Here is a 13,039-nt window from a genome sequence, read left to right as displayed (position 1 = left end):
CAATATCGATCCAAACGAGCGAGCAGTTGAATATGGAGTATGGAAGCGCGAGCCGGTGGACAGAGCAGCGGAGCGAGAGATCTGTGCAAGTAGGGAGGTCGAGGACAAAAACATCAAAGATGAACGTACCAGCGACCTCGAGTCGCCAGTTTGCTGGCCGTGTCACGTGTGAGCGCTCCCGCGGTTTAGGGCAAGCAGCAGTCACACTTGACACGACGGCGTGTGTCGCGCCCGCAGTCAAACACTGAGCACTGAGTCACTGACAGTCGAGCAGCTCCCTCGAAGCGCAACACATCCGCATGTTCAAGTCGAAGATACAGCCCACCCTCGCTGTCTACATGCGCATGACCATCTCTGAGTCGCCGCCATCGAACCCTCGGAATCTCGCGAGGGCGTGTGACTGCTCCGCACACCTCGCAGCCGCTCGGCCCACATTGACACGACGAGCGAAGATGATCTCGCCCGTGCTTGCGCTCGACATGAAGACGGATGCGACGCGCCATACGGGGCAAATGCAAGGACCCGCCCGCTTGCGCAGTCTCGCCGCGCGAGTGTTGGCAAGCCCGGGTGCGTAACTACGCACCACGAGCTCGAGGCTGCCGCACAAGCTGTGCGCGTAAGTCTACTGGAGCACCCGAAGGAGTCCCAGTCCATTGCGCGCGCAACCAGCCGCGAAAGCTCGAGCAGCCAACGCACCAATGCGGGCCCAACACAGAACACCGGGAGTTTATAGAAGGGCAGGATATGTCCGGTGAGTACCTGCACATAATCCTCCTCAGTGCCGCCTCCTCCACCCACTCCTTGATGCGTTCACAGTGCGCGTCTGTCCTCACTCGACACGCAGACTTCCGAGCGCGGCTGCACAGGCTTCTTGCCTCTACCACTCTCGTGCCCAGATAGTGGCCACACTCACTTCCCCGTCCGAATCATAGCACCATATCCGGCCGCAGCACTCCACCACCCATCACCACTGCACACCGTGTCCGCCTCCACCTCCTTCCAGCCCGCCTTCGCAGCCCAGCAGCCCTCCCCGCGCGCCCTCCATATAGCCACCAGCCACGGCAGGCGCATACGCATCCGAGCCTGAGGAGCAGACCGCTCACCCCCTGCGCTCGCGCGGGCAGCACGGGCTGCTTGCGGATGCGCAGGGGGATCCTTCGCACAACGAGCATGGCTCGGACGACGCGCACGCCGCCGCTGCGCCGTCCGAGTCAATCGCCGACGCGATGACCCACGGGCCTGGCCCACACGGCAGCCTCACGCGGTCGCTCACACACAAGGAGCGCGAGCTGTTCAGCCACCTCGACCGCCTCAAGTTCTTCCTCGCCACCGCGCCCCTCGCGCTGGTCTGGCGACGACCCGTCTTCCGCTGCGGCCGCCGCCGCGGGCCCCCCGGTCGGCCACCCAAGCAGCACACATCCGGCGATGAACCGCTTCCTCCTGCCAAACTTGGAGTATGTGAGTTGCGTACTCTGGGGCGGCCTCTACCAGATCGCTGGCATCAACATCGTGCGTGCGCTCGTGTTCCGGTTCAAGGCGTTTGGCTGCATGTTCGTACGCTTGGCACCATCCCGCTCACTCACCCACTGGTCGACTCAACCGCGAACCCACCCGTGGACCCACGTACCCGCGTTACCCGCACGCTCCCCGTACCCGCTGCGGCGGGTCTTTACCCGGGCGGGTGCGTTTATTAGTAGTATATACAGTACTCGTACACGATGTGTAGCATACATTGAAATTGAGATCTATTGCCAGAGCACTGAGCACGGAACCGGTGAATTGGAGCCGCAGCAGTAACGTTTGCTGACGGTTGTGTGAGCTGTGATGGTTAAGTAACGATTATCTAACGACGCGATCGCCATATCTTCCCAACCTTCTAAAATGCGGCGTGACTTGCTAACGTCTAACACGCTGACGCTATGTAAAATTGGAATTTTAGCAACCGTTACGGCCCGTCACAGCCCTTAACCGAAATCAGAGAAGTTCTGATGCATTGATTCACCCATCCGCTACACGAAGAATGCCAGGTCGTCGGTGCTGATCCGACCATGGAACTTGTCGGTCCACACGAGCGAGCAGCTGTAGTCAAGATGCTCCGCGATGCTGGTGTCGACCACAAGGACTCGAAGGAAGCATCGAAGGTCTACCGTTACGTCAGGGTCCGTCACTCCGACGGACGCAACAAGACTTATTTAGCCTACAACCTCGAGTTTATCGATCCTAATCTCCTCTCGCGCGCAACGACGGTATGGGAGGCAATCGAGGTCGGCCCTAATCGCAAGCCCGCGGGACATCCTGTAATCATCAAGGATTCTTGGAGAAAGTCGGACACTCAGCGGGAGCTTGATCAGTATGAGTGCATCTTCAGCTCTACTCACGCTCCAGCAGATCTGCCCCGAATCGCTAGATATGTAGGCGGGGAAGATCTGGGGGCAGGTGAGGTTCAGTCTTTGCAGCTGGGTGAGTCTGGCGGTTGGGCGGTTGGGCACCTGACGGTGACCGCACGCTATTTTTGTGGGGGTAAACGGGCGCATCATGAAAGGAGCCATTCGCGCCTAGTGCTCGGAACAGTTGGTATTCCTATCTCGAGGTTCAAGTCGACGAGAGAGATGGTACAAGCCTTGCGAGATGCTATTGATGGTATGATATTTCCAAAGGATATTGCCCATCAGCAGCTAACGGATTGTCGACTTTCAGGGCACCGCAGAATGTTCGAGGCCGGCATCATTCATCGTGATATCAGTGAGGGCAATATCATGATCTCGAGAGGCCCTGGGTCGTCTTCTACGGGGTTCATTCAGGACCTAGACTGCGGGCTCAACTGGAAAACGTTCCTTGAGAAGCTTGGTCATGGAACAAAACAAGCGGACTGGGATACCTTCGTGGAGGATGAGACAGCGAAGATGCGCCAGGCCCGTCTAGATGCCCGGCGAGCTTTAATCTCCGGCAAGCGGCAAGAAGACAAACTCACTGTCAAGCGGCAACCGGAGGAGAATGCACAGGTGCGTCGCTGTGGCTGCAGCTAAATGTTGATTGACGTAGGATGGAACGCTCATCACAATAACTAGGGAACTGAGACACTGCATCAGTCTCCGAACGATGAACCCTGCGATGTCCCTGGAGGCGTCAGAATCACTAGGCACGCAGCAAGGAGTTGTCCACCAAGCGCGGATGATATAAAAATGCAGTGTAAACATCGGACGGTGCGTAACTTAGCTATATCAGGAACTCCACAGTCTTGAATGTGTTCCCAGGGCACGCTGTACTTCATGGCGGTCCAGGTCATCGATGGGGGCGATGTGCACGAGGTTCGCCACGATCTTGAATTGTTCTTTTGGCTCTTGCTCTGGCTGGTCTTGAGACATACCGAACATTCCGGGGGGCCACATAGATGGCATCAGGAAAAATGTTCGTGTCTTAAGTGGTCTTGTGGAGAGCCAAAAGTGACATTATGTGTCACTATGTGCCACAAGAGCCTTAAGGTAAGTCGATTTCTTAAATTGTCTTACTTAAGTTCCATTAAGTAACCAAAGTAAACACTCATTCCAAGCAAGAATGATGTTTTTTCATCATTACTGGGGTGACTTCTCTCATGATTCTGCTGTGTTTGTGCATATGCTGTCATAACAGGCATCCCAGATGCAAAAATGTTGCCCAAAATAATCTACCACATCCCAGAATTGAACCCCTGACCTGCTAAACTAATTTCACACACTCTCAGCACAAACTTGTGACCACTACACCATAGGTCCCTGTGCTTGTTCCCTTCTACAATAACCTATATTGACTATCTTTCTGGACTTAGAGAAATCTGCAATTGCTGCCCCTGTTAGCCCAGCCCCTGTGCATCCCTGGGCTCTCAGACTGGCCTCATTTCTTCTTGGCACTATCTGTTGCCTTGCAGACCTTGTGTAGACTCATAATTTGCTCAAGGGCAGGCTTCTTGTCTCACTTTGCATGCTTAAGTGTTCTTTTGCTGTCTCTCAACCTTAACAGGTCAAATATGTCCAAATCCCTGACAATATGACTTTGACCACAGCATCTGTTGTAAGTAGGGTAATATACTCATAATCACAGGGAAAAACAAATAATCTTTATTTGTACCCCATTACTGTTGCCAGATATAGTATGTGTTAACTTGTCAGGTGAAATCTTGGTGAAGTCTTCATATTGAGCAATCTGACATCTCATCATGCATATTTTCTAGTTAAGAGGTCATTTTCCAACTAATGTGTACTTATGTGTCTTAATCTGCAGAACTAAAGTTGCATATCTTCCAACTTGGGCACAAGACAAATTTCTCAAAGGTACTATAATTAACTTCAGCAGTCTTCATGCACATGGTGCACTTAATTGAGGAACACAAGTTGTGAAAGATTGAATAAGATCAGGTGTTCTTCATTCAAGACTGCTGAAGTTAGAAGTGTTTTTCCTGATGGGCGAAGTCTCTTCGACCGCGACACGGACTTCATGTGCAAGACTGCAAAGCTCGTGTTTCTGGAGATAGATGACGACATTGCTGTTATGGGAAATAGGCCACTCACCGTGCTGCTATATGACTTCCGTGTGCTGTGCACAAACAATCGTCGAGGACGATGCTCTCCTGAGCCTCCGGTGCCTCTGACTTATGACAGCGTCCTCCGTGTCTTTGACAACGCTCTCAGCATGGAATGGCCGTTGGACGACGAGGCCATCCCCTTCGATGATCCATATGGCGATAAACTCTCTTCTATCTCGGATGCCTCACATGATCAGAGCCTCCGAGTCGCCAGCGACGTGGGCGGGATGCAAACTGTACCGAAGGAAAGGGACAGCCGTAGCTTCTCTCGGGCTACACATAGCCAACTCAAATCTGGACGAACTGCTTCGACGCCCACAGAGTTGCAAGGACCAACACAGCGGGACGGAGGCGATGCGCATGCGACGGGCGCTCGTGGGCCCAAACGACTACGTGCCCAGTGCGATGTGTCGGACATTGACTCACAACCTACAAAGCGTGTGACACGGGCGGCGGCGGGTAAACTTGAAGCAAAGGCAGTCAACGCGAAGCACCTGAGGGCGACAATGCTGCGACGATAGTCACTGAAAGCAATACCTAGTCAGTGCCAGCGGGGGCGTCGCATGTATCAACATCTGACATGCGCGGTTAGGATCATTGGTCTGAAGAACGCCGCCTTCGGACACCAACATGGCGAGCACTGACGCGTTGACAGTCGCCGAGTATAGCAGTAGTTCCGGTTCAACAGGATGTACGTATCTACCGCTGTTTATTGTACGTCGCAGCGGACATCGTCTGCCAACAGATCGTGAGTGCATCAGAACTTCTCTGATTTCGGTTAAGGGCTGTGACGGGCCGTAACGGTTGCTAAAATTCCAATTTTACATAGCGTCAGCGTGTTAGACGTTAGCAAGTCACGCCGCATTTTAGAAGGTTGGGAAGATATGGCGATCGCGTCGTTAGATAATCGTTACTTAACCATCACAGCTCACACAACCGTCAGCAAACGTTACTGCTGCGGCTCCAATTCACCGGTTCCGTGCTCAGTGCTCTGGCAATAGATCTCAATTTCAATGTATGCTACACATCGTGTACGAGTACTGTATATACTACTAATAAACGCACCCGCCCGGGTAAAGACCCGCCGCAGCGGGTACGGGGAGCGTGCGGGTAACGCGGGTACGTGGGTCCACGGGTGGGTTCGCGGTTGAGTCGACCAGTGGGTGAGTGAGCGGGATGGTGCCAAGCGTACGAACATGCAGCCAAACGCCTTGAACCGGAACACGAGCGCACGCACGATGTTGATGCCAGCGATCTGGTAGAGGCCGCCCCAGAGTACGCAACTCACATACTCCAAGTTTGGCAGGAGGAAGCGGTTCATCGCCGGATGTGTGCTGCTTGGGTGGCCGACCGGGGGGCCCGCGGCGGCGGCCGCAGCGGAAGACGGGTCGTCGCCAGACCAGCGCGAGGGGCGCGGTGGCGAGGAAGAACTTGAGGCGGTCGAGGTGGCTGAACAGCTCGCGCTCCTTGTGTGTGAGCGACCGCGTGAGGCTGCCGTGTGGGCCAGGCCCGTGGGTCATCGCGTCGGCGATTGACTCGGACGGCGCAGCGGCGGCGTGCGCGTCGTCCGAGCCATGCTCGTTGTGCGAAGGATCCCCCTGCGCATCCGCAAGCAGCCCGTGCTGCCCGCGCGAGCGCAGGGGGTGAGCGGTCTGCTCCTCAGGCTCGGATGCGTATGCGCCTGCCGTGGCTGGTGGCTATATGGAGGGCGCGCGGGGAGGGCTGCTGGGCTGCGAAGGCGGGCTGGAAGGAGGTGGAGGCGGACACGGTGTGCAGTGGTGATGGGTGGTGGAGTGCTGCGGCCGGATATGGTGCTATGATTCGGACGGGGAAGTGAGTGTGGCCACTATCTGGGCACGAGAGTGGTAGAGGCAAGAAGCCTGTGCAGCCGCGCTCGGAAGTCTGCGTGTCGAGTGAGGACAGACGCGCACTGTGAACGCATCAAGGAGTGGGTGGAGGAGGCGGCACTGAGGAGGATTATGTGCAGGTACTCACCGGACATATCCTGCCCTTCTATAAACTCCCGGTGTTCTGTGTTGGGCCCGCATTGGTGCGTTGGCTGCTCGAGCTTTCGCGGCTGGTTGCGCGCGCAATGGACTGGGACTCCTTCGGGTGCTCCAGTAGACTTACGCGCACAGCTTGTGCGGCAGCCTCGAGCTCGTGGTGCGTAGTTACGCACCCGGGCTTGCCAACACTCGCGCGGCGAGACTGCGCAAGCGGGCGGGTCCTTGCATTTGCCCCGTATGGCGCGTCGCATCCGTCTTCATGTCGAGCGCAAGCACGGGCGAGATCATCTTCGCTCGTCGTGTCAATGTGGGCCGAGCGGCTGCGAGGTGTGCGGAGCAGTCACACGCCCTCGCGAGATTCCGAGGGTTCGATGGCGGCGACTCAGAGATGGTCATGCGCATGTAGACAGCGAGGGTGGGCTGTATCTTCGACTTGAACATGCGGATGTGTTGCGCTTCGAGGGAGCTGCTCGACTGTCAGTGACTCAGTGCTCAGTGTTTGACTGCGGGCGCGACACACGCCGTCGTGTCAAGTGTGACTGCTGCTTGCCCTAAACCGCGGGAGCGCTCACACGTGACACGGCCAGCAAACTGGCGACTCGAGGTCGCTGGTACGTTCATCTTTGATGTTTTTGTCCTCGACCTCCCTACTTGCACAGATCTCTCGCTCCGCTGCTCTGTCCACCGGCTCGCGCTTCCATACTCCATATTCAACTGCTCGCTCGTTTGGATCGATATTGACACTTATCAATACAATCAAGTCACTGGGACTTGGAGTCCATGTGTCGCTCGCAGTATGCGGTCAGTATTCATACGCCTCCTTTGAATGGGTCCACGCTGAATATGTCTGCCTGTCGTTGCCATCATTTGCCGCCCTGCCCGCCCCTTCCCACTACATCCCCACGACGGCGCTCAGGCTCAGATGTGCACGAGCACCACGGGCACGAGTTAACCACACCCCGCGCACACGCAGCGTCGGCGCCACGAGACCCAGCGCCACAGGGCGATGGGGACAGCTCAAGGGCAAGAACAGGTGAGTACAAGCTCTGCACTCTAGTCTCGAGCGCGATAACACGCGAGCACACTGCGACGACGAGCACGCAGGGCAAATGCCGCACGTGCAAATGTAGCCGACAGATACAACACGAGCACCGGCGACCACGGGTACACCGGGAAAAGACCCAGCATGGTCGGAGAGCAACCGACAAGCGGACCCCCCACGCAAGACACGGGCAAGCGAGACGCGACGGCACACACGCTGACTGCGAGTGCACTGGGCGAATGCCCAGCACGCAAGCACGGCCGACGAACGGACCCCACGCGCCTGAGCAAAAGACTGGCGACAGCGATGTTGGGCAGGGCTGGGGCACGCGCAACACACGCCGGCTGCGAGCGTGGAGGGCGAATGCCTACCACACAAACATGGCCGACGAACACATACGCAGGCGGGTGGGCACACACAGGCGACGACGACATGCATGACGACGACAAGCGCGCCGGGCGAATGCCCAGCACGCAAACGCGACCAACAAACAGACCGCGCGTGTGTGACGGAAGAACGGGCGAGGGCGCGCGGAGGACTGGGCATGGACGGGTCATCAACGGTGGGCAGGGCCGGGACGCTGCAAGAACAGGCGGGCGCAAGGGGGAGTCAGCGGGGTGGGTCGGAATGGGCAAGCGCGAGCGGACAAATGGGGAGGAGGGCGAGAGAACGGCGGGGGCAGGTGTACATGCCCCAACCCCCACATGTAATCCTGCGGTAGGTAAACCTGCGGTTTGGCACCGCCAACACCGGCGGTGATGTTCACCAATGCGAGCCTGAGACGGAAGCTTAGGACAGCACTCAGTAGACAGCTAGATATCATGTAAAATATACTATGGTTCGTGTACATGCAAGCCCCGGTACATGAAAATTCTATGAGACTACAGTAAGCGTGTCAGCAGCCGTCACAAGCCGTTAGCAAAATGCGCCTTTTGCTAACGACTGACGGATGTGAGCATCGAGTGACACGCTGACAGTTTGTAACGTTTTGGCGTTAGCATCCGTCAGCGTGTCAGCAACGGTTAGCAACGGTTAGCAAAATTGGACTTCTACTGATGTGTTGGATCAAAGCCGCGACATGCTTGGACTACTACCACAACAGGCAATGTCGGAATTATGCCAGGAAAACGCGCCGAAGTGGATGAGGTTTTCTTGACATGTATATTGGCAAATGCCCGTCACGGTCGGTGAACCGTCGTGGGCGTGCCGCGGTATGTCTACATTATGGGGAACCAATGCGCCAAAGAAATCTTGTGACCTCCTCAGTGGCGGACAGTGTGCTGGCAAGGCCGCCCGCTGGTGTTCTTCGCATTCACGTCAGATCTCACTCAGGAGTCAGAGGCCTTTCAAAATGTGTACGAGCGGCCTCTGGTAGCAACGTTAACGTTATAACCTTGTAAATGTGCGGACGATTGAACCGTGGCAAAAGTGCGCGGAGGACGAGTCGCTCTTCGCTGACGAAAAGGTTAGGTGCGGGAGGGAGCGGAAGCCTCCTATTAGCGGGGCCATGCGACACTAGCCTCGATGGACACTTTACGGTACTTGTTACTACTCTACATGCAACTTCGTCCTACGGAGTATAAACCCGGTGGATTATAATTTAAAAAAAGAGTCGCTCTTTGCTGCCACGAGATCGCGGTCGTCGCGCGTCCTTTGGCTGCGACTCCCGTACTCGCCCACGCTATTCGCGCGACGAAGATCAACAGCCAGCTCAGGCAGTGTCACGCCCTCTCCCTCATCGGAGCGTGAGCGAGCAGGATCACTAGAGTCAGATCAGTGGTCGCCCGTCCCTCTAGTGAGCAGTCGATTCTGCGGCTGCATCATCCGAGTCGAGCTCCCCGCAGGATAGCAAGCCGGACTCTCCCCCACCGATTGAACGGATCACAGTCACCGCCGGTTCTCGCCGACTTGGAATTCGTCCGCAGATACTGCGAGCGGTCAAAGCGGACCTAAGACAGGCCCGGGCCCGCGAAAACTTCGGTCAAACAAGAACTTGGGGCAGAATGACGAAGAACCTGGGCCATCGAAACGTTCTGGCAAGTGGAAACATCCTTGTTGTTCAGAACAGACTGTTTGTCTTTGCAATCTGCATTTATGCCGCAAGAGCGCGTATCCATCGGTGTCGGACCGCTGGTGCCATCTGCTTGACCAGGTGACTGACAGTGCTCGCCGGCTGCGTTGACTGACACGGACGGCGAGCCGCCATACGATGGCGCCATCCTCTACGAGTTCTCCAAATTCTGGCGATTCGTCCGCTCCACTCACAAGAACTGCGAAATCTTGCAGCGGCGCCAACCATCCGGCTTGCATCGTTTCGCGGTAGACAGTGACTTGACGCGCAACAAACGTACTCATTTCACTGCAGTGCCGCCGCTGGAGAGCCCTATAAGGATTTCCGCGCCATTGTAGGCCGTTGCGCGTCGCTTCAACGTGTACTGCCGCCGAAAGAACCAGATGCTTCTAAATATGGGGTGGCTTCTCTAATCCCGGGACCGGGCGACAAGAGAACAAGGTCGCGAAGTCACCACCTGCCAAAAGCAGACGGACAATAGCAGCGGTAGATCAGTATCACCCGTGCGGCATCAAAAATTCCCACGTGGCTCACGTTTCAGACTCCGCTTGATCCACGAGCGCGGTTGTGGCGCTGTCCACTCATTGTTTCTTCCTCCTCATTCTGTGCGCTCGGCGTATCTTACGACGCGATTTCCACGCATAGCCTGCAAGCGTTAGGCCTAGGCTTTGTGTATAGTCGGGACTCTGCAACTTTAGCGGCAGATCATCCGTAAATTAAGCGACTATTGGAAGGTGAGCCATATCAGCCTCCCCTTTGGGCTAAGAAACAATGACTGACTCATGAGCGGCCCATCAGACAGAATTTGGGGTGCCTGAGCGACAGTTCCATTTTGAAACCAACACGAGTTATCAGCTTCAATCTCCGACATGCCACACCTGTTCAAAGGGTCGCGGAGATCGCGCTCGCACGCGCCTTTGTGCAGCTCCCGTTGCAGTCTCCCTCCCGACATCCACTTGCCTCGTCGGCGAACTACCTCTCCTCCGATGGCGCAACCAACACCCCGTCAGATGAAATCGCGCGTCTATACGATTATTCAGGCAGATGCTCTGCAGTCGAGCGAAGTCAACAAGCACGGCTGGAGGAGCGAGGTCGAGGGCAAGATCGTGGAGATGGACATCGATATCCAGCTATTTCTATCCTACTTCATGCCCAGCGTCGCGGAGATGCCTCCCTCGCAGGCCGCAGACCCTTTTCATGTGCCGGTCGGTGGGAAGGAGACAGATATGTACAAGCCTTTGGTATGTGTCCACCGCAGATTTGCACGATCATGGTGCTGATGAACATCCAGTGCGACGGGCTGAAGAACCTAGTCAAGGACTTCCCAAAACAAAAGCGTCTGTCTTTCCACAATAACGCGCACGAAGAGATCAAGTTTCCTTTCCTTCTATGCCAGCGGGACCAGCACGCGACGAAGCCGGACGTCGTCGCGTCTCTCCCTGGTCGCACGTTCGCTCCCCGGAACAAGGATGACGACCACGATCGTTGGCGGGACATCTCCGTTGTATTCGAAATCAAGAACGTGGAGAGCGAAGACCCCATGCTCTACTGCTCGGAGAGGAACGACGAGACATTGGTGCAGCTATCGAAGAGTGCGCGCAACATTCTCGTTTCCCAAAGCCGACTATGCGCATTCGCAGTCGGAGTCTACGGGTCGACAGCGCGTATCTTCCGATTCGACCATGCTGGTGCTGTCTGCACACGGTCGTTCAAGTACGGAGAGGACAACGGCGCGGTCCTATATGAGTTTCTCTGGCGACTTGTCCATCCGATACGCGAGGACTGTGACATCGTCGGGGCGGACCCGACTGTCCGGTTTGCGTCACGCGGAGTAACTCGGGCCCTGCGCAAAGCTGATGTCGAGGTCACTTCCGAGACGCGGAAGGCATGCCGGTGGGTCACCATCGATCCCGCTGAAAACCAACCTGCGAAGAAGTATCTCGTCTACGAGTTGCTCTTTATCAATCCGCGCTTGTTCTCCCGGGCAACAACGATCTGGAAAGCTCTGGAGCTCGACGATGATGGCGAGCCGACTGGGACTCACGTTGTGATCAAGGAATCATGGCGTCAGCTGGCACGCGACGCCGAGCTGTTGCACTGGAAGCGCATTCGTGCGCACGTTGCGCCGCATCTCCTGCCCACCGACATGGACAGTGAACAATGGGACCAGGCCGCGGAGGAAGCGTTCATGGAGGTATGGAACGCAGAGTGGCGTGGCTTAGCAGCATTCTCGTTGGGCGCCGACCTCGGAGAAGATGAAGAACTTCGAGCGGACGTGGAGGCCCCAGTCGGGCATCGGACGTGGACCGGTGTACACCAGTGCCATGGCGCACACCAGTGGTTCGAGAGGAGCCATATGCGTCTCGTATCGACTACCATCGGTACCCCGATCTCGCAGTTCCGCAGGACGAGAGAGATGGTGCAGGTGCTTCGTGACGCCATATACGGTATGTTCGACATTCGCTCTATTTCTCTCAGGTCGCTCATGCTTGTCGCGGCACTGTTACAGGGCATCAACTGGCCTTTGAAGCGGGCGTCATACAGCGTGACGTCAGTGAAGGGAACGTGATGAGCGTGAATGGCAGAGGCTTCCTGCACGATCTAGACTACGGCTTCAACTGGAAGGCGACGCTTTACGCATTGGGTTACGAGGATACCATCGAGAGCTGGGAGGAGTTCGCCCGGACTGGGAAGGGCAAGCCGAGGGAGGGCGTTGACGGCCGTGCTCTTGCTGCCGAACATGCGCACCAAGCTCAAGGAACTAAGGAGAAGACCGTCCCGCCCCCCCGTCCGGTTATAAACCGACAGGGCATAGAGGAGTACTTTGTGGATGCGGTCATCGCGGAGCGGAAGACGGCGGAGGGCAAGAGGTATCTGGTGAAGTGGACGGGTTACGGGGATGAGTGGAACTCGTGGGAACCCCTCCAGAACGTCCGGGGCTGTGTAGCCTTTTCCCATTGGCTCAGTCTGCCGCGCGAGGACCGTAAACAGTTGTCGGCCCAGCATGCCAACGACGCCGTTGGGATGGGCGAGCCTCCCAGAGGAGCAAGACCGAACGCAGTGACTACCGACGTCGGAACCGCAGACCCGGGGAAGATCAGGGATGAATGCAAGCAGCGCACAGTGAGTATCCAATTCTGTCTTGGCTCGTCGTTCGATGCTCACGCACAAATGTCAAAGGGCACGTTCTGTTTCATGGCCATAGAAGTACTTCACGGCGGTGTCGTCCATCAAATCCGACACGATCTGGAGTCGTTCTTTTGGCTCCTCGTCTGGCTCATTCTCAGGCATTGCAAACATAACCGCCACAAGTATAACACGCTCAAGTCATTCATGGACGCGCCCGACGAAGAAGAAAGCGC

General features: G+C 56.4%; 3 protein-coding genes across 3 annotated transcripts; 2 read left to right on the top strand and 1 right to left on the bottom strand.

The window, feature by feature from the left end:
* Window positions 1-1,425: 1,425 nt before the first annotated feature.
* Window positions 1,426-1,797, top strand: C8Q71DRAFT_716574 (uncharacterized protein; the record flags this gene model as incomplete). The annotated part of the gene is made up of 1 exon (XM_047921113.1): window positions 1,426-1,797. The coding sequence occupies one exon, from the start codon at window positions 1,426-1,428 to the stop codon at window positions 1,795-1,797; it is 372 nt and encodes a 123-aa protein (XP_047773930.1).
* A 755-nt stretch (window positions 1,798-2,552) lies between these two features.
* On the top strand, window positions 2,553-2,810 carry C8Q71DRAFT_681247 (uncharacterized protein; the record flags this gene model as incomplete). Its single annotated transcript, XM_047919750.1, has 2 exons — window positions 2,553-2,640; window positions 2,698-2,810. Coding segments are annotated over 2 exons (201 nt in total), but the record flags the coding sequence as incomplete, so codon positions are not given.
* Window positions 2,811-5,507: 2,697 nt separating this feature from the next.
* C8Q71DRAFT_716528 (uncharacterized protein) lies at window positions 5,508-5,879 on the bottom strand (the record flags this gene model as incomplete). The annotated part of the gene is made up of 1 exon (XM_047921110.1): window positions 5,508-5,879. The coding sequence occupies one exon, from the start codon at window positions 5,877-5,879 to the stop codon at window positions 5,508-5,510; it is 372 nt and encodes a 123-aa protein (XP_047773928.1).
* Between the last annotated feature and the right edge of the window lie 7,160 nt (window positions 5,880-13,039).

The sequence above is a fragment of the Rhodofomes roseus genome (assembly GCF_022264815.1).
Source record: "Rhodofomes roseus strain CIRM-BRFM 1785 chromosome Unknown C8Q71scaffold_30, whole genome shotgun sequence".
Lineage (NCBI taxonomy): Eukaryota > Fungi > Basidiomycota > Agaricomycetes > Polyporales > Fomitopsidaceae > Rhodofomes > Rhodofomes roseus.
This window is presented reverse-complemented; position numbering and strand designations above follow the sequence as displayed.